The sequence below is a fragment of the Xyrauchen texanus genome, chromosome 4 (assembly GCF_025860055.1).
Source record: "Xyrauchen texanus isolate HMW12.3.18 chromosome 4, RBS_HiC_50CHRs, whole genome shotgun sequence".
NCBI classification, from domain to species: domain Eukaryota; kingdom Metazoa; phylum Chordata; class Actinopteri; order Cypriniformes; family Catostomidae; genus Xyrauchen; species Xyrauchen texanus.
Window position 1 is genome coordinate 10,919,561 of NC_068279.1, and position 21,776 is coordinate 10,941,336.

Genomic DNA, 21,776 nt, shown 5'->3' on the forward strand with positions numbered 1-21,776 from the left:
CGGGAACTCACATAGGAGAAAAAGTGCATGGCTTCCCCTCAGAGAGGGTAAAGGCACTGTGTGCAAGTGGTACACCTGGCCAGCTGCCTGCCATTTACCTGTTTGTGCCTGCCAAAAAAAAGGGATGAAACTGACTCAACCCTGAGATTATAAAACCTTGTAAAGTTATTGGGTTTTGCCTGGCCTGCTGCTCTACAGATGTCTGCTAGAGAGGCACCATTCACCAAGGCCCAGGAGGATGCTACACTCCTTGAGGAGTGTGCTCGTACTCCCAGGGAAATGGCACAGCCCTGGGCCTGATATGCCAAGGCGATGGCATCCATGATCCAGTGGGCCATCCTCTGTTTGGAAACAGCCTTTTCCTTCTGCTGACTGCCAAAAAATACAAAGAGCTGCTCAGAGTGTCTAAAGCTCTCCGTGTGGTCCAAACAGATATGCAAAGTGCGCACCAAACACAGCAACGACAGGCTGAGTCTGCCTCCTCCCGGGGCAGTGCTTGCAGGTTCACCACCTGGTCCCTAAAGGGAGTAGTGGGAACCTTGGGCAAATAGCCTGGTCGGGGTCTCAAGATCACGTGAGCATATCCCGGACTGAACTTCAGGCACGTATTGCCAACAGAGAACTCCTGCAGTTCCACAACCCTCTTGATGAAAGTGAGCACAGTCAGGAGGGCTGTCTTCAGTGAGAGGGCCTTTAGTTCGGTCTTAACCTCGGGAAGAACACCAATTGGTGAACAGACACCATTTCAAGGCATATAGCTTCCTCGTAGAGGGAGCCCAGTCTTGATTGATAATGTCTAACTACCACCGGTGGTAGTCCACTTAGGTCTTCTGCATCCCAAGCAGGGGCCAGACGTGGAGATTCCAGAGGTCTGGGCATGGGTGACAGATCACGCCCCGTCCCTGAGAAAGGAGGTCCTTCTTCAGAAGAACTCACGAGGGAGGGGCTGTCATGATCTGCATAATCTCCGAGAACCAAGACTGGGTGGGCCAGTATGGTGCCACCAATACGATCTGTTCTTCATCCTTCCTGACCTTGCACAGAGTCTGTGCAAGCAGGCTCACTGGGGGAAACACATATTTGCACAGGCCCCTGAGCCAGTTGTGGTGAGAACGATGGCCGTAAACACAGAGTGTGTGACCCAAGTAGTGTGGAAACTGCTGTTTTTTTAAAGTGTGTGTACCGCACCCTCTAGGGCATGCAGAGAAATTAACACAAAAGGAAACAAAATATTCTCCTCCTGGCCCTCCATCGGAGGATGGAGTGGTCTGTGCACCACCTCCAAACTTACAGCAGGTCTCCTCACCCCTGGGTCGCCCGTCTCAGGGGTGCCTCAAAGCCTTCCTGTGGTTCTAAGCGCTGGATTGTGTGACTGGGTGAGTCGATTTCCTGAGGGGGGCTCTACGCTGAGGCCGAGCACTTGGCTCAGGCTGTGGCGGAGCTGATGTTGCTGCTGCAGGAGGATGCCATCAGTGACGAACAGACAAAGTGTGGGACCTTGAACCACGCTGGGCAGAATATATCAATATATCATAATATATCAATCGAGAACTGTTGAACAAAGTCCTCAATGGTGTCGGCAAACAGGCCAGCCTGGGAGATGGGAGTGTCAAGGAAACGAACCTTGTCGGTGTCCTTCATCTCAACCAGGTTAAGCCATAGGTGGCGCTCCAGGACCACCATGGTGGACATTGCCTGCCCGAGGGCCCTTGCCGTAACCTTCTTCGCCCATATGGCGAATTCAGTCGCTGAGCGCAGCTCCTGCATCACACTCGGGTCAGGACTACCATTGTACAGATCTCTCAATTCCTTGGCCTGGTGGAAACGGGGCAGGGCACGGTTGTGAGTGGCACTCTGAGCCCAGGAACCAATCATCCAGCAGCGAGGGTGGGGTGGAAGGTTCCACTTGCAGTGGCCCGGGCTAGCATGGTAGTTAGCTCCGTGCTACCCTCAGATTTGGCAACCACACACAAAGGTGAGAACCCAGCCGAGTCACCCGCATCTGACAGTGCCAGCCCCCTCTCCAATACTGCAATCGAGAGCTCATTCTGCTCTCGAGCCCTGAAAGAGTCATTAAACTCGCCCTGGGGCAAGCTGCCTGTCTCTTTCCAGAACTCTACCGGTGCAAACAAGCCTACTGGTGAATGGGAGGTCTGTGGGGGTTCATCCGGCAAAACCCGCTCCCATTGGGGGCAACAAATTGCCGCCAACGTTACCAGTCGCAGCCTGATACCCATAGGTAGAAGGACCAGGGCTTGGAGTGGCTGGAGTGGCATTCCCTCTGAAGAAAGAAAGCCGTGACCGCAATGTTGCCATGGTCATATTCTCGCAGTGAGAACAAGAACCATCTACGAATGCTGTCTCCGCGTGGCTACAGCCCAAGTACGTGAGACAGCGATCGTGGCCATCAGAAGTGGAGAGATATCGACCGCATTCAGGAACTCTACACAGATGGAAAGGCATCTTTAAAAATACCCTTTCCATCAGTCCTCACTCTTTTAGATATACTCTCTTAGTGTGGCTTTCGAAACGCCCAGAGGCATTCTCTGCACTTATCTGTACAAGAGGGGGAGAACCCGCTGCAATGCGCCATATATCCAACAGCTTAAAATGCTCTTTTTTTAGAGGTGACTGGAAAAGCAGTGGAGTACATAGACGCCGCTCGGCTCCGAATAACAAATCTGAATGAGTGGTTGCAAGCCAGCTCCTATTATACCCATATGTCCAGGGGAATGACATGCAAATTCCACTCGCCAATTTTCATTGGCCTTTTCTCAAATATCAGAGGTGTTTAGGGCTCCCAGGTGCGACCCCTAGTATCACTACATCAACACAACGTCGAGTGAGTGACAGTTAGGGAACCAATGAAGCTTGTGAACAGAGTTTTCTTGTAATCGAGCTGCAGTTCCAGTTGTATTGAATCAGTTCTATCAGAAAGACTCGAGATTGTTGGAATAAATGCGAATGAAAGGATACTTATATTTGGCATAAGCCCCTTCCTACCGCTACTCCGGTGCTTGCTTGAACTGTCAGATCCTGCCAGGGTGATGACGGCAGGGGAGCAGAGCTTATCCCAGCCCAGGAGGGGTGGAGATGGGGTTGGATGGGGGGTGAAAACATAGAAGTATGTAAACAATGAGAGGCAGCTGACAGGCTGTATTGTGATTGGATGAGATGCCTGATAGAACGAATACAGAGATCTTTCTACTAGAACTACGCTTATATTTCTCTTGTGAACATGCCAACACGCTTAATTCATGCAAGATGCTGCATGAACTGGATCCCCTCATGGATGCGCATTGGAGAGTTAACGAAAGTAAACAATTATAGTGAAACTCAAATATTAAACTGTTTCTCACCCAAAGTGACAGCATCGCTTTAGAAGACATTAATTTAACCACTGGAGTCATATGGGTCACATATACTATGACTGCCTGTGCTTTTGGGAGCTTTAAAGTGTTAATCTCCATCCACTCGCCTTGTATGGACCTGCAGAGCTAAGATATTCTTCTAAAAATCTTTGTTTGCGTCCAGCAAGAAAGTCATAAACATCTGGGATGGAATGAAGGTAAGTACATGATGAGAGAATTAAAAATTTTGGGTGAACTTCAATAATACATTGTTTGCTATCTTGATTGCTTTCCCAATAAATACTTTCCACAACAATTTTCTCTGCTGTATTTTTGACATGCTGAATAATCTTTCACTTCAAACAGGCAACATTGCCTATTTCTTCATTTGATTACTTTGTTTTGCTTGCAACTAAGCCATCGATTGCATTTACTTCCTGATGGGATTTAGCTTTTGTGTTGATTGTATTTACAGGGGAAAAAGGCCCTTGAAGAGGGAGTGATAAATCTAAGTTGGCAAGGCAACAATGAATAGAACAGTGATCAAAGCTCTCAGTGGACTCTGCGTCTCTGTTAGGCCTGTTAGGGGCTCAGATCCCTGGAGCTGCCGTCTTTCAGACCCTTAGAATACAATGCCCTATCTTATTCAAAAACACAAAGGGAGAGCTGGACTATTAACCACTCTAGAAAAAGAAAAATGCAAAACATCACCATTTACGCTCTCGTTTTAGGACTTTCTTTTTCCTATACCAATTTTTCCTCCACTCTTTCTTTGACCTGATGGAAACATCCATTCATCATACCATGTTATTAAAACTAGGCATGGCAGCTCCTTGTACCTCCTGTGATAAATATAGACAAAGATGTTCTCTCTCTTTCTTGCTTGCTTTATATCTTCTCAACCTTCTTCTACTTGCTCATGGTGAGCTAATGAGGAAGAAGAACAGAGATATAGAGAGACACCAAAATGGTGTGTGTGTGAAAAGCGTGCAGAGATAGTGAGACTTGAACAAGGTGCCAAATGAAGGTGCAGCAGAGAAATGAAAGTTAATGGCCCAAATGAAATGCTTCAGGCAGGACAATTATTTTTTCCATCTTTAACTGCATTAAAATGATTAGGTACAATCCAGTGATCCAAACACACCAGGGGCTTTGTGTATACAACTTGGTGTAGATGTCATCCTAAATGTGTGCACAAAAGTTTTCAGATTTATAAAACCATACATATATTAGAACCAGCTGAAAGTTCACATGCATGTGATTTATTCCTCACCCTGTCTCCTCCTAGTCGATGTGTATTATTCTCACCCATTCGGCAAATAATTGTTTTATTTTTGTAAGCATATCCAACCTTATTTAAATATAACCTTAAGCATTTTTAAAATAGTGCACATTTTTATAGATGCTTAAATGTATTGCAGTGAACACAATATTATCTGACATCGGATCACTCAAAAATAAAAACATGCAAGCTTACCTTTTTTCTATTTTGATTTATTAAACCAAAAACACTGCTGAATTGTAATTGTATTTGTAAACTGCTTTTTAAGCGATTCAGATCAGGATGAAGTGTGAAAGGCAACACATTTCATGCACATACTGTGCAATTGTTTGCAGCTGTACAGTACCGTGTTTCTGACCTGTCCAGACATATCCAGACACCCTACTACCAGTCTCTCCAAAGGTCCGTTTGACTTCTGAATATGTCTGGCAGTGTCCTGCATTATACCATCTGTTTTACCTTCCAAGTCAGTCAGAGTCCAGTGTGCATCACAGATTCATCTTTACTTGTCCTCAGAATGGGATTTCTGTATTGTACAACACAATTTGAAGCGCACAGCCTTTGGGAACAAAAAAATATCACAAGCCAAGGAATCCTCGCTGTTATAAAAAAAATTAACTTCCACGGGAAAGTCTTCCAAAATCTGTGCACCACCAATTTTTCCTTTTTACAGTTACATTATTTCTATTCTTTTGTTCACAAAATTAGTTTTGTGAACTTAATATAGCCTAATATGGGCTGTTTAACAATTACTTATTATTTAAGTGCTTAACTTCAAACTTTATCTTAAAAAATATCTGTTTTGAATTAAATGAAAAGTAGAATTTAGAATCCGTCTATTGAATTCATTATTGTCCGGTTGGAGTTGGCAATTCACACAAACCAGTAAAGTAGTGCGTACACACAGTCAAGTGTGTGCAGACCCTACACAAATATTTACGTCTTTATTTTTTAATATTTAAGTAAAAAAAAATGTAATCCTGATGTGTGTGTGGGAAATTACGTGCACATATTTCATGCCTATGCAACGTTTATACATCAGGCCCAAGGGCCCCGCTGTTGCCACTCAGGGGCCCTAATAATAACTGGAGAAAGCTTTCCGTTCACATTCTCATTCAGTTGCTCGACTGGCACACGACCACACTCAGATGTTTGGCACCTGCTTGTAAACTATCCTGTGAGATCAAAAGCAGCAGACAGGGAAAACTTTCTGTAGTTTTACATAATGAAATATATGTGATTTAAATGTGATTCCATTTTTTTTTCTTTTTTTTTTTTCGTATGTATACTTTTGAATGAACATCAACGGAGAAAGATGCTCTGTGGAAGCAGAATGGTATAGTTACGGCATCCACTAGAAGGGCCTAACTGGACCACACCCCATGTATCCTGGATTGTTTTGTACCATGTCCAAAAAAAAAAAAAAAAATGAATACCATCATACTTTTATTTAGTAGCCAGGCCCTCAGTCTCTTTCTTCACTACTTGCATGAAATCCACCCATCCCACTCAATCGGTCTCTCGGTATCTCTTTATTTCTCTCTCTCTCTCTCTCTCTCTCTCTCTCTCTCTCTCTCTCTCTCGTCTCTCTCTCTCTCTCTCTCATGTGCTCTGAATGTTCTTATTGTCTTCATATATTTCCATATATCTTCTACACTATAACCCATTTATCATTCACACAACATGAAACATGTTCAACTTCAAAATAAACCACAATACTGCATAAGCAACCCACTCAAAGTCTCCTCTTTTCCCATCTCTCCATGGTAACATCTTATTGCCGTGCAGATTCGTAATTTCAAATACGACTGCTATTAAGCACCATTCTTCCGCTCTCTCATTTGTCCTCCCTCTTTCCCTAATGTAAACAAACAGAGGCAGACTGCTGTTAAGCTGTGCAACTGAAAGCCTCGCCCCTCTCGTAGCTACATGGCCCATTGGGTATTTCAGCAACTCATTGGAATCTTCAAACAACAAAGATAAACAAGTGTTCCAATTAAGAATTAATTACCGCTCAGACACTCAACTGCTTCCGCACTCTCCACTGGGAATGACTCAAAACCATGAGGAAACACACAGACACACACACACACACAAGCACAAACACGTAAACAAAATATATACAGGGATGAAGGGTCAACAGAGAGGAAAGAGAAGAACACAGAGACTTGGTCACAGTCAGTGGGTGCATCTAGGTCTGGACTGGTAATCTGGCATACCGGGAATTTTCCCGGTGGGCTGACGCACTTTGGGGTGGACTGGTCATCGTGAGAACTGAGTGGGCTGGTGGGTTCAATTAAAATAATGTAAAATTAAAATAATATTTTAACTGTACAGTTGTTTTGATGAACGTATGAATACTTATTAATGACTTAGCACATAGTTTAAGATGAAAACCATTGAGTTATGAATTATATAGGAGCTTGAATTCCACCGGGTCAAAATTCCCCCGCGAATGCAAATGCTGCATGCAAATTTTTAACACAATAGAGGGTTAAGCAAAATCATAAATATCATAATGATATTTATGTGTCTTCATTTGGTTTCTTAAAGAGTGCTTCAGTAGACTAATTTCACAATTCTTCGGGGCTATACAATTAATCTAAATATGAATATGTTGTTGACACCCTGCACTTTCAATGTCAAAATAAAAGCCCCAGGTGAAGTTGAAAGTGAAGTAAATAGGATAGAAATATATTACCTTTCTATAAAACATAAAATCCTAAAAATAATAATGATAATTCAATATTATATTACAATAATAAACTTGACTGGGCCCAACAGTAACAATTTAATATGCGATATACAACTGGGTTCCAAAATGTTCCTCGTACATGAAAGATATGTATATATATCCAAGTAAATTCGGAGTAATTTGCATGTAAAATCAACCTTCCCGAAATATTTATTCTGGATTCACTAAGGCTTCGTACCCACCAGATTTGTTAGTTAAAAATGTGTGTGTGTGTGTGTGTGTGTGTGTGTTAGTGAATTCCAAAGATTCATAAATGGGGCGCGAATGCATGTTCATTCACAATTACCATGCCCATGACAATGTCCCATAATGACAGCAACAGTAAATGGGAATATGGATATACAGAACAGTAATAAAGGGGTTTTAAAATAAAGTGCATTCAAATCACAATATTTTAATGTCCACCACCATTAACCTTCTGGTTCAGTCAAGTGCATTGCCAGCATCATTGTTGAAACTTCTCGGATAAATTATTATGGTAACAGTGACATACTTCCATTGCAAAAGCAAGAATCTTTAGAGAAATAAATAGAATTCCTGAAGAAGGTCTTTGACAAAATGCTGCAAGCCAATAAAGATTTGCACGCCACAACAGTGCGCTGGGCTTTATTGTATTTTTTTCCATGATTTGTTTATTTATAGGTTTAACAGCATTAACATATACCATGTGTTTACTGAACCTGATTTTATCAATAACTATAATGAAACCTAAATTATAGAGCTCATATCAAATGAAGAAACTGTCCAACCAGTCACATTAGAGGGAATTCATTTTTTAGAGAAAATCATACACAAACTGCATTTTTCCTTTTCACCCCTTGCAAAGCACTTCAGAATATCAGAAAAAGCTTTTGGAATTACAGTAAGCATGCGATTAAATATGTTCGTGTGTCATTTATCTTTGGACACACAAAACCTACATATTTAAATATCTACTTCTACATCTATGAATTGCTGAATTAGGGTTGCTGTTGCTGTTAATTATCAAAATATTAACTATAAAAACAGTAATAATTATAAGCATTACTCTTAATAATAAATACTGAGTGCCTTATTGAATTCATTAATCTGCTCAACAAAATCACACGCAGTAATGTCATTCTGAAGTAAACGTTTGGTAGCTTATCCTGCAATGAACAAAATCCATTGCGAAGGCGGCTGCGAAGGCAGTGCTGGGTAGTAACGTATTACATATAATCTGGATTATGTAATCAGATTCTAAAATCAAGTACTTGTAATTTGATTAAATTACATTCTAAAATACTCATAATTTCAATAAAGTTACTTTTTTATAGATTACATGATTACATATTAACAAGGAAACAGCAGTAAATTGTTCTTTTTTTTCTCCCCTTTTTCACCCCAATTTGGAAGGCCCGATTCCCAATACGCTCTAAGTCCTCGTGGTGGCGTAGTGACTCGCCTCAATCCGGGTGGCAGAGGACGAATCTCAGTTCCGCATCTGAGACCATCAATCCACACATTTTATCACATAGCTTGTTGAGCGTGTTACCGCGGAGACATAGCACGTGTGGAGGCATCCATGCACAACCCACCACGTGCCCCACCGAGAGTGAACCACATTATAGTGATCACGAGGAGGTTACCCTCCCTAGCAACTGGGCCAATTTGGTTGCTTAGGAGACCTGGCTGGAGTCACTCAGCACACCCTTGATTCAAACTCGCGACTCCAGGGGTGGTAGTCTGCGTCAATTCTCACTGAGCTACCCAGGCCCCAGCAGTAAATTGTTAATAATTTATTGATTGACACATTTTTCATTCTAAATCAGCATATACTAAATCTAAATCATCTGATATACGTTCGGTAAGTCTTTGAGTGTTTTCGGGTTTTTGTGCAACTGATACTCGCTACCAGCCAGCCAGGTGAAGATGGAGCAGACTACCTCAGCATTTAACAACTGGATCTATAGAGATGATTTCATTTTTAAGAGTTAAATTACACCAATGGTGTGCAGCTCACACATTGAACATACAGTAAGTACTTGAAAGGATCTAGTGGATGCCAACTCTAAGAGTCCTGCCCGCAGGGTAGACAATAGTTCAACTGTAAAATGTGCAGCAATATGAACAAAGCTCATCACTCTACTGTTGCCGCTGATACAGAGGAGTCCACTGCATGAAACTTTACATAAAACTTAACACAATTATTCCTTGTGTGACCTTTGCTGTTGAACTTTGCTGTTTTAAAATATTTAGATTTTTTAGAATATTCTTGTTGTCAAAAATATAATATATTGCACCTCAGCTTTGGAAAAGGTAATGGACCATCAGTAAGCAGTAAGGGTTAAAAGTGTTTTAATTAGGGCTGTCAATCGATTACAATTTTTAATCGAATTAATTTCATGGTGTCCCGATTAATTAATCGTGATTAATTGCATATACAAATATTGGCTGAGAAAGCCCCTCATATAACAATAATTCAATATATAATGATTAAATAATTATGCTTGGTATCTTTAAATATAAACAAATTATATATATATATATATATATATATATATATATATATATATATATATATATATATACAAATAAAATAAATAAATATTCAGATAATTAAAATGCATTACATTCTTGTAGCAGAAGAGTTAATCATTGATAAGGCCATATGAAAAGCGGCTTTAGAATACAATGTATTGTTTACTACCATATTATTGATCATAAGTCAATCATTGGCATACAGTTCACAGCAATCCATTTCACAAGTTAATTTGTCAATCAGTTGGAGATTTATTGTGAGGGTTTGTTTAAGGACCATCAATTTACACCTGCGTTAGACATTCTTTTTTAGAAACAAGCCAGGGGTACTTAGTACACAAAACTACAGATGTATTTGACAATAATGCTAAGACATTATATTCATTACATAGTGCAATGGTTTTCAATGCTTTGGAGTTGTTGGAGGCACAAAGTGTATTTAAATAATATTTCTAGTCTTTACAAAAAAGTGCAAATAGGGGCTTTATAGACATACATTTACACTTATGTATTAAAAACTTGGAAAGAAAAATAAACAGATTAATCAGAAAATATTAACTTAAGTTATAAAATCTGTGAAAACCAAATAAAACATCTTTATAAAGCAAAGAAAAACTAGTTAAAATAGAGGTACGTACAAACAAACAAACTTTTCATCTAACGCATTACAGAAGGAGCAAAGCGGATCTATTTCAGGGACCATGTTTCTTAAATAAAGATTGACTGGGTAAAAACGGTGTAACAGTTTAAAGGACACATCCTTAATCTCGTTGGTAATTAAATATGTATGAGGTAAAGACTGTACGACCTGCGTCAGACATGCTTGTGTCGCGTCTCGGGTGTGTTGCGTCATAAAAATTAAATGTTTAGGTCACTGTGTTGAGTTAAATATAGTTTAATACTCAATCTTTAAACACATCTTAAGATCCCTTAAAGATCGCATTTGCGCTCCATAAAGTGTTTTGAACGCAAGAAATAGTTTTCTTCACTGTATAAACTGTGTGTTGCTCGCACAGCTAGAATTTCAATTACTGCCCTCTGGAGTAAACAGGTGGTACTACAAGCTTGAATTTCTCAGTTAAGCATTGCGATTAAAGTGTGTTAATTTATTTAATGCGTTAATTTTTGTCAAATTAAGCGCACGTTATTAACGCGTTAAATCGACAGCCCTAGTTTTAATGTTTTTAGATGAAAGGTTTGACCTAGCAACGTCATTGCTGTTGATTATATGGTAACTAATGTTCTTAAATTTGCTATTGTTTTATGCACTTAAAATGAACCATGTCTCAGTGTTTTGAATTTAAACTTTAATGTTGATTTCATCATGGAATGTTTAATGCACATTTTAAAAATGTCTCTTTTTGTGAGGCTCTTTTTGTTAGTAATAAAGAATGGAATACATTTTCTTCCTCTTTGTACTTTTATGTTAATATTATTATACTAATCAAATGCATGTGACTTAAAATAAATTAGAAATAGGTCAAAAGTAATCCAAAAGCAATCCAAAGGAATTCAGATTAGAATACCCCCAAAATTTAAGAGATTACGTTACTGATAAATTTTTTTGTCATGTAATTTATAATAAATACCAGATTACAATTCGCAAGTAATCCGCCCAGCACCACGCACTAATGATTTCTGAGTGAACTGCCCCTAGCCATATTATGGACTCTAAAACACGGACTGAAAGCCATATAGCTATACAGAAAAAGGTAAGTATAAAGGCATAAGGAACAAGAGAGAAGGGGGAAAGAAAATAGCCTGGAGATATCAGAGAGAGGGAACGGACCTAGGCTTAAAACTTTCTAACAAGCCCAAAGCAGAATTACATCAGCACCTCAGACATAAGGAAACAGGCACACTGATCCAATTTATAACTGGCTTTCAACACCAAAGAGATGAGAGTGGAAGTAAAAGCCTCTATCAGTCATTATGGGTAAAATAGGGACTATACAGCAAAGCAAATTACTGCTAATAGGTTGTATCTCTACTGGAACTCAACGAGTGTTAAAAGCTACTCTGAGCACAAATATGGCCTGTTAAGAGTTTATTTGTGGTCTGAATATATACAGATGGGGTTTGAGAGCGAGTTTTTGATGCAGAAAGTAAATTAGTACTGTAACTATCACTGATGTATAAACATCACAATCTTCAAGAAAAAATATTTCTAACATTCACCTCACCCTACAACTCATCTTTTCCTTTCACATTTATTTGATTACTTCAAGGTTTTCAGAATCTCTAGAGGGAGTACTGCATGTATGTATGTTAGTGTGTATTTACATGTAAAAATGCAGAAAGTTTTTTTGTGAGGGTTAGGTTTAGGGGACAGAATCTATAGTTTGTACAGTATAAAAATCATTATTTCTATGGAGAGTCCTCGTAATGATAGCTGCACCAACACGTGTTTGTGTGTGTGTGTGTGTGTGTGTGTGTGTGTGTGTGTGTGTGTGTGTGTGTGTGTGTGTGTGTGTGTGTGTGTGTTTTCTTTAATGATCAGTATTTGGTCACTTCCACAGAAAGTCCAGGACAAGTCTCCAGCACAGTGTGCCTTTCATCTTAAGACCTTTTCAGATTTGAAGTCTCTGTTGTCATGTGTCTCTATCTTTTCTTACTGACAGGTACTCAGGGACTTTAACAAGCTCTAACTTTAAGAGGTTTGGACTGGATGTCACTGTGGATGTGCCTGAAATAGAAACCTAAAGACGAAAGAAAAAAAGAAAAGAAAGAAATAAATAGTGAAGGAAAGAAAGAAAGAGCAAAAGAAAGAGCAAAAGAAAGAAAGAGAAAAAGAAAGAAATGAGCAGTGTTATAGTCTATAATACTGGTATTGCTTTTACCCACAATCAGATAGCTCACACTCATCATTTGCGTCACTCCTAAATGATGGCCTATTGTGCCGTCTCCAGAACATCAGTCTCTATGACTTTTCCCCCCACAGTGCCAACAGCCATTCAGCACTGTGAGAGACTCCCTGGCAAGAGCGAACTGATGGGAGCAAGCTGCAGTCATGTACACCAGCAGGAGAGCCTGGAGTGGGACTGTGAGAGTCACCTCTCCCCCCTGCTGGATGTGCATGTCTCTTGGAGTGCCAAACAGTGGGGGATGAACACATGACCTGACATATCAGAAGGTCAAAACATTAGGGTGATTAAAAAACAAAGGTGTGAGAGCACCTAGTGGTTAGCCCACATCTCATTGGTCTTAAATCCCATTCCACGTAAATGTGCATTAAACTTCAAATTTCTTCTGATTGGCTGTGTGGTATAGTGCAGTGGTATAGTGCAGCAGTTTTGCGTTCAGTGTGAAACAGACTAAATTACTTGGTGCTGGATACTTGACACATTGCACCATGTTAGGAAAAGATGTTAAACTTGAAGTATTCTGTCCAAAACAGCGGCCATTATATGCTTAAATCAAGTATGTGTGAAACAAATCCTTCTCACCAGCTTGTTAAACTTTGGTACAAATAATCTACACACACACACACACACACACACACACACACACACACACACATTTCTACAGAATTGCTCCTTTTCTTCTCTTATCTTCTATACTGACTGTTCAGGCTGCATACAGAGAGCACAGAGATAGCTGTTGCTGTCTATTTGCAAAAAGCATTCTCTGTGTCCTCTGGTTCTGACATGACAAAGTACTGTTGTTCATTTCAAAGAGAACCACAGGAGGCTGAATGTTTGATAGACTCAGTTAAATCAGTATAAATTTTATAAAAGGGAAATAAAATGACATTTATAATCATTTGAGCTATAGCACTCCTTTTTTATTAATTCATTTATTGATTGATTGATAATCAACAATCAATAAATGAATTAATAAAAAAGGAGTGCTATAGCTGAAATGATTATAAATGTCATTTTATTTCCCTTTTCCTTCAACAGGTAGTTAACATGCCAACAGACTGCCTACAATTTGCTCTGACTGTTCTACAAACAAAAATGGTGAGCTCTAATAATCTTGGCTGACTTAAACACAACCCAGTGAGTCAGTATGCACAGGTTTTTAACAGTCCACCGGTAAACAATACATTTTTCCAAGATACTAGGCTGCTACAATGAGAAGGATTTGCCAAAGTTTTCCAGGCAAGTGGCATCAAATCTTTAAAAAAATATTCAGAATTTAATTTGAGGCACCTGTTAGCAAGTCCGTTAGCTGCACTGTATTTTCTGCTGTGAAATAATAGTTATATTTATAGATTACTTTTGCATGGACAGAAATTCTGATCTCACTCATTTTTGTTCGGTGTTCCTACAACATACATGTATATTACTGTAGTATTATCCATTTCAGCCTTGCCCTTTCCTAAATGGCATAAAAATAGGAACTGTGGTAGCTTTACGTGTCGGTAATATGGTCTCTTCCTGTTAAAGTGGGCAGTTCATGGCCAATATAACATGCAAAGTTTCTGATGCACTTTAAACATTGCTCTGTTTTGTTTGAGTGGATAAATATGTCAACTTCTAACTTAACCAATGGAGTTTGGGACAGGACTGCATGTCTCCCAAAACAATGACTGATAGTGGGAGTATTTAGGAAACCTGTTTGGAAATTAACACATCACCTTTAACAACAGTTAACACAGCAGTGTGAATGGTGCAATCTCACCTCAGCGAGGACTACGATACCCTGTATGTCTCTCTGGCTGATGTAGACTGTGGTGATGGCTTCGGCAGATGCACCAGTGGAGGGATACTCTATCTGCCAGTGGATAGACTGAGATGACTGTAGGTTGATGAAATTGTCAATCTCAAAGTCCACCCACATGATCTCATAGAAGTGACCATCAAGTCTGCAAAGGAAAGTGAAGAGCAGATGCTAGATGTGAGAGAAAGAAAACTCAGAAATCATGGCAGATCAGGGGCTTAAATTCAACCACTACTGCCCTGAGCCACACTTTATCCTTTGGTATGATGTGTACCACTGGCATGTCCTCCAGGGCAACAGGGGCAGTATTGGCTATGGCTTCTTACAGATGCTTGTATCTTTTTCTCATTCTCTATTAGACCAGTTTATGCCAGGGTTATGTGAAAAATGGAATACTAGCTTATTACTTACTGAATACTACACAGTATATAGAGTATCCTGTCTACAATTCTTTTTAAATAGTAAGTGAACATAAGACGTTCTTCCACAAAAAACCTTTCAAACAGCAGTATTCTACTTATAGACTCTTTTGTTACAGGTGAGGTAACTGGTTGTTACGTTCCTGTGTTGTCTGCCCTCTGTTCTCTGTTTCACTATCACCTTGATTTCACGTTTCCTTGTTGTCCGCTCCGTGTTTTCCTTTTCACCCGTCACCGATCCCGCTCCAAATCACGTTTTCCCTGTTGTCCGCCCTGAGTCTCACTGTCCGTGTGTTTAACTACATTTCCCACAATTCCCGGCCTCCCCCACTGCCTGCACTCATCATTGTTTTCACCTGTGTCTCGTTCAGTCTCCACTTTGTCTGTGTATTTAAACCTTGGTTCTTTGTTTACTCTCTGTCGGTCGTTGTTTGGTAATGTTTCGTTTCTTGCATGTCCTCAAGCCTGGTCCGTGTTCCCTACCCGAGTTCAGAGTTTGTTGAGTTTGTTTCATCGTGTTTATTTCTGTCTCGTTGTGTATCAGTTTCCAGTTTTCCCCTCGTGGACTTTTCTTTGTGTTTACCTTTTGTTTCTTATTTGTTTATTCTTAATAAAATACCGCGTTTGGATCCGCACCTCTGTCTGTCCTGTCCTGCTTCCACACCCAGCATAACACTGGTAAAGGGAGAGAAAGTGTTGTGTCTGGCATGTAGCAGTAATGTGACAATCTCAATTAAAGGGTCATGAAACCCCAAACATATTTTTTTTAGATGTTAACAGATATGTAGTTACGTAGATACAGGTTTCACATAACTGAAAACCATTATAGCACTCATAACATTTATAAATAAGGGGATTGCTTTTTTGTATTTGTTAGCCATTTCATTCTTTCGATTTTAAAACCAAAAGCTTAAGCAGCGTCACAAAAATTAGTTATGCAACTTTGAGTTATGAGTGGTAGGTTAGTACACATACACGTCAGTAAATCCTGAGCATTTCTCCACATTATTCATGAGAAAGAACCTTTCCATCCAATCACAGCGCTGCATAATGCATGAGCTGACATTACAACAGAAAATGTAAAATACACATGGAGGTGACAGAGGTTCCTGGCCAGCGCAAGTTCAAAACAGCACTTGCTGAACAGATATGAGTGGGGCTCCGTGGTGAGAGAGGAGGTTTCAAAATCACACACGGATGTGATAGAAGTTCCGGGCTGGCGTGTATTAAAAACAGACATGAGAGAGGACTTTTACAATAAACAATGTGGTGAGATCGAAAGCACTCGTCAGAACAGACTGCAGTCCATAACTTGACCGGCACAAGCGTTTCTAGGTAGCAGACATTAAGCAGCTGTGTCTAAGGCTTTTGTTTAGACAGAGCGCTGATTCCATCGCTAATTCTCTTTTTGTCTGATCATTAACACGATAACACAGTGGCTTGTTCAAAAACAGAAAACATGAAAACCGAAAACTCAGTTAAAATAAAGTACAATTTTGCGAAATATTCCGGGATTTACGGCTACATGGTTTACGCCGTTACATCGTCATGACATTAGAGTTGAAATGCTGGATAACTTTATACAGACAAGGTTAGTAAGTAATTTTATCACAAAATAGTTATGTTAACACGTATTATGCTGAAGTATTGTGGCTATATATTATGAAATAAGTGTGTATTTAATGTTTTGTGTTCCGAAACTAATTACTTTCATTGTATGTGCCTTATTGTTTGAGATTTTCCACTTTAGAAAAAGAGGAATGAGTCAAAAATATTCTGTGGTAATTAACATTATGCTACAAATGTTGACAATAGAACCTGAATATTAAATATGAAACACTATGAATCAATGTAGTCTCTAAGCAGTGCTGGTTTTAATGTTTTTGTCTGCTCTAAGTGCTGTTCTAAATTCATTTTCAACAAAAAGGTAAATGGTTTACTTGTCTTCACTTTTCACACTTTTGTCCCATGACAGATATACAGCAAAGTGCCCCAAAACTCTGGAACTCTGGAAATTCACATCTGGATAACAGATCAGAGCATTAAGGAAGACAAAACATTGAGAAATGTTCAAATGTGTCCTGTTTTAACTGTAATCAAATTATCTAAAATGTTCAGGAAATATTGCACTCCAAAATATGTAGACAAAATCAATTAGAAATCATAAATTGCTTATTTAGGGCTTTCTCTTTTTATAATAGTGGCAAATCAAATTCTGATTGATGCAACTACAAAAACATCCTCATTCTCATTACAGTAACACAGTGATGAAAATGATCCTGACCATTTTTTCTTTAAATCAGAAATAAATGCAGAAAAAAAACAATACTACCAGTTCACTGTTGTCTTTTGTTTTTGTGCTTTTATGTTGAAGTTTAGTTTAGTTCCTGTTTCCTGTTTGGTTTTTGTAGTCCTTTGTAGTTTCTTTTTATGATTGGTTTTCCCCTGATTGTTTCTCCTTCCCTGATTGTTGCCCCAGGGGTCCCTCATTCCCTTGTTTGTACCTTTATGTATTTAAACCCTGCTGTTTCTCCATTCCCCTGTCGGTCGTTGAATGTTGTACGTGTTCTTAAGGTTTATGAAGGTTAGTGTTTCCACTGTTTCTATGTTCGCTCCGTTGCCTGTCCTGCCGTGTTTTCTTAGTTCCGTGTTCCTCCGTGGTTGTTTCTTATGTTTATATTTTGGTTATCCCCTCGTGGATGTTTTGTTTGTTCTCAGTGTTTTGTTTTATTCTGTGTTTTCGTGTTTATTTAATAAAAGAACCTGCAAGTAGATCCTCGCCCCTCGTCTGCCTTCACCTGCTTGTCTGCAGTTCATAACAGAACGACCGACCCACAATGGATCTAGCAGTTCTTCAGGCGAGCTGTCGCTTGTTGAATTTGAGGCAGGAGAGCCGTCCGGTGGAGCATCATATCCGTGACTTTCTGGAGCTGGCGAGTGCCACAGACCTCCCTGACTCCTCCCTGGTGGTTTTCTTCAAGGATGGCCTGACCAGTTCGCTCAGGGAGCGGTTGCCACCGGCGACGCCTGGCTGGACGCTCCACGATTTTGTGGAGGAGACGCTGCAGGTATGCGGCTCGCCATACACTGTGGATATTGTGGAGGAGGATCCTGCCTCTCCTCCCACAGTGGTGACCCTCCAGTTGTCCATGGCTCGTCCTGTTTCACCTGCCCCACCTGCCAGCAAGCCAACCCCCACGCCTGCCTTGATTAACGAGCCAGCGCTGCCAACTTCGTCCGCTCGGAGGAGGAGGAGAAGAAAGGCTTCCGCTTCCCAGCTCACGCCAGCCACGGTCAGCGAGCCAGCGCCTACGCCAGCCACGGTCAGAGAGCCAGCGCCTACGCCAGCCACGGTCAGAGAGCCAGCGCCTACGCCAGCCACGGTCAGAGAGCCAGCGCCTACGCCAGCCACGGTCAGAGAGCCAGTGCCTGTAGCCTCGACCGTCCCAGAGCCAGCGCCTGTAGCCATGACCGTCCAAGAGCCAGCGCCCCCTGAGCCTTCTAGGGCTTTGCCTCTCAAGTCTCGAATCTTCCAGGGCTCCTCCTCCCGAGCCTCCCCGGGCTCCGCCTCACCAAGTCTCTCGAGTCTTCCAGGGCTCCTCCTCACAAGCCTCCCAGGCCTCCACCTCTCAAGTCTCTCGAGTCTTCCAGGGCTCCTCCTCCCGAGCCTCCCAGGGCTCCGCCTCTCAAGTCTCTCGAGTCTTACAGGGCTCCTCCTCCCGAGCCTCCCAGGGCTCCGCCTCTCAAGTCTCTCGAGCCTCCCAGGGCTCCGCCTCCCGAGCCTTCCAGGGCTCCGCCTCTCGAGCCTCCCGAGCCTTCCAGGGCTCCGCCTCTCGAGCCTCCCAGGGCTCCGCCTCTCAAGTCTCTCGAGCCACCCAAAGCTCTGCCTCTCAAGTCTCTCGAGCCACCCAGGGCTCCGCCTCTCGAGCTCCACCTCTCGAGCCTCCCATGGCTCCGCCTCTCGAGCCTCCCATGGCTCCGCCTCTCAAGCCTCCCAGGGCTCCGCCTCCCAGGGCTCCGCCTCCAGAGCCTCCTGAGCCTCCTACGGCTCTGCCCCCAGAGACTCCAGAGCCTTCTAGGGCTCCGCCTCTAGAGCATCCTACGGCGCCACCTCCCTCGGCTCTGCCTCCTGAGCCTCCCTCTGCTCTGCCTCCTGAGCCTCCCTCAGCTCTGCCTCCTGAGCCTCCCACGGCTCCGCCCCCTGAGCCTCTAGAGCTTTCCATGGTTCTGCATCCCTCAGCCCTGCCTCCTGAGCCTCCCACGGCTCCGCCCCCTGAGCCTCCAGAGCTTTCCATGGTTCTGCCTCCCACAGCTCCGCCTCCTGAGGCCCCTGAGCCTCCCAAGCCTCCCTCAGCTCCGCCTCCTGAGTCTTCCTCGGCTCCACCTCCTGAGCCTCCCTCAGCTCCGTCTCCCGAGCCTCCCACGGCTCAGCCTCTAGAGCCTCCCTCAGCTCCGCCTCCTGAGCCTCCAGAGCCTCCCACGACTCAGAATCCAGAGCCTTCTATGGTTCAACCTCCTGAGCCACCCATGGCTCTGCCACCTGGGTCTTCCATGGCTCCGCCCTCGGAGTTCCCCATGGCTGTCCTGTGTCCGCCCCCCAGGCCTCCTGAACCTGTCCCTGTCTTATGGCCACCTCCCAGGCCTCCTGAACCTGTCCCTGCTCCTTGGACTTCCCGCCTGCCCTCTGTGCCCCCTTGGACTTCCCGCCTGCCCTCTGTGCCCCCTTGGTCTGTCTGTCTGCCCCTTGTGCCCCCTTGGACTGTCTGTTTGCCCCTGGTGCCCTCATTTTGTTTTTTGTCATTTATTTTTGCTTTAGGATCGTCTGGAATCCGATCCTTTGTGGGGGGATTCTGTCATGTTCACTGTTGTCTTTTATTTTTGTGCTTTTATGTTGAAGTTTAGTTTAGTTCCTGTTTCCTGTTTGGGTTTTTGTAGTCCTTTTGTAGTTTTTTATTCTGTCATGTACACTGTTGTCATTTGTTTTTGTGCTTTTATGTTGAAGTTTAGTTTAGTTCCTATTTCCTGTTTGGTTTTTGTAGTCCTTTGTAGTTTCTTTTTATGATTGGTTTTCCCCTGACTGTTTCTCCTTCCCTGATTGTTGCCCCAGGGGTCCCTCATTCCCTTGTTTGTTCCTTTGTGTATTTAAACCCTGCTGTTTCTCCATTCCCCTGTTGGTCGTTGAATGTTGTACGTGTTCTTAAGGTTTATGAAGGTTAGTGTTTCCACTGTTTCTATGTTTGCTCCGTTGCCTGTCCTGCCGTGTTTTCTTAGTTCCGTGTTCCTCCGTGGTTGTTTCTTATGTTTATTTTTTGGTTATCCCCTCGTGGATGTTTTGTTTGTTCCCAGTGTTTTGTTTTATTCTGTGTTTTCGTGTTTATTTAATAAAAGAACCTGCAAGTAGATCCTCGCCCCTCGTCTGCCTTCACCTGCAGTTCATAACACCATGATGTATTCTTACAACAATGTTTTCCAAATGTATTTTAGTTATTAGTATTTTCCCCCACATTAGGTAATGGGATATTTTCACATTACAGTAGGCTACTTCTAGTGGTGTGTTTAATATTTATTTAAAAAAACAATTGTCACATTTGTTTTCGTTTATTTCTTTGTTTTCCCCTTTCTTTCAGGGGTGAAAAATGACCCATACAATTCTAGAACATATTTGTGAAATTCACCCAATTACAAAACTGCAACTGAAAGAGAAAACCTTCCCGTTTCCAATATGAAACATACAGCATACGATGAGAGCAATTATTTATTTTACTTTTGTAACATGTAAGTCAACCATAAAAAAAATCTAGTCAGGTGACTAAATAAATTAGAAAAAATACATTTAGGTTATGAATAATTGGTGATGAACTACTATCATTAGACATAGATTAACAATTACGTTGAACATTATGGAGGTTTGAGGACATTGGTTCATGAAATTAAAATATCTAAAGAAATATTAGCAATATGTAAAGATTCTCTCTGTAATCACATCTACAGCGTGAATACAAGGGACTGATCCGCAGAGGAAATTAAAGCAATAGAAACCCAATTAAGAAGGTTTACTGTGGGAAATAATAGCCAAGGGACAATGTATCTTAATACAATTAATGAATAACTTAGAGAGCACAATAGTGTGAATGTATAAAACAGAAAAAAATTATAAAAAGCCCTAAAGTATTGAAGAATCACATGCCGTGTAGTCTCATGCCCAGATGGCATGCCCACAGACCACAGTGCAGTCGGAATACTTTATTTCCGAATGCCCAAATCACACATACGTTGTTAATTTTATATTTTTTTAACCCAACAAAAGCATAGCTACGATGACAGCAAACCAATTCAATTTGAAATCTTAATTAAATTGAAATCTGAATCCACCAGAAACCATTATTTGAATAAAGTTCGGCATTTTCCATTTTTCTGACACTTTCACTGCTTGCTATGCACTGATTTCAATCAAAATATCCTTGCATAAGCTTGTCACTCAGGTTCTACAAAGAATGAATTGAAAATGAATTAGGAAACTGCCAAGCCATTATTTGAATTTACATTTATTCATTTAGCAGATGCTTCTATCCAAACCAACTAATAAATGAGGAATACATTTCAGTCACCCTGTCTCTTCCTGTGTAAGTGGGTGGGTTTCACAGCATGTGAGCGGAGCATTGTTAAATCCACCTGAGCAGAGACCACCTTTTTAAAGATTCCACTCCGCTCGCTCAGGCCGATCAGCACTGCTCGCTCAACCCAGAATGCACTTTGTGATATGCTGGTTTGGGAACCTGAGAAATAAGCAACAAGCCTGAGGTTAT

The 21,776-nt window shown here is 41.5% G+C and overlaps 1 protein-coding gene across 1 annotated transcript in view; it reads right to left on the reverse strand.

The window, feature by feature from the left end:
* Positions 1-21,776, reverse strand: part of si:dkey-215k6.1 (transmembrane protein 132C) — a 360,978-nt gene that overhangs the window by 69,309 nt on the left and 269,893 nt on the right. The window contains exon 4 of the mRNA XM_052125216.1: positions 14,513-14,696. Coding sequence (XP_051981176.1) covers positions 14,513-14,696 — 184 coding nt within the window. The remainder of the gene's footprint in view (positions 1-14,512; positions 14,697-21,776) is intronic.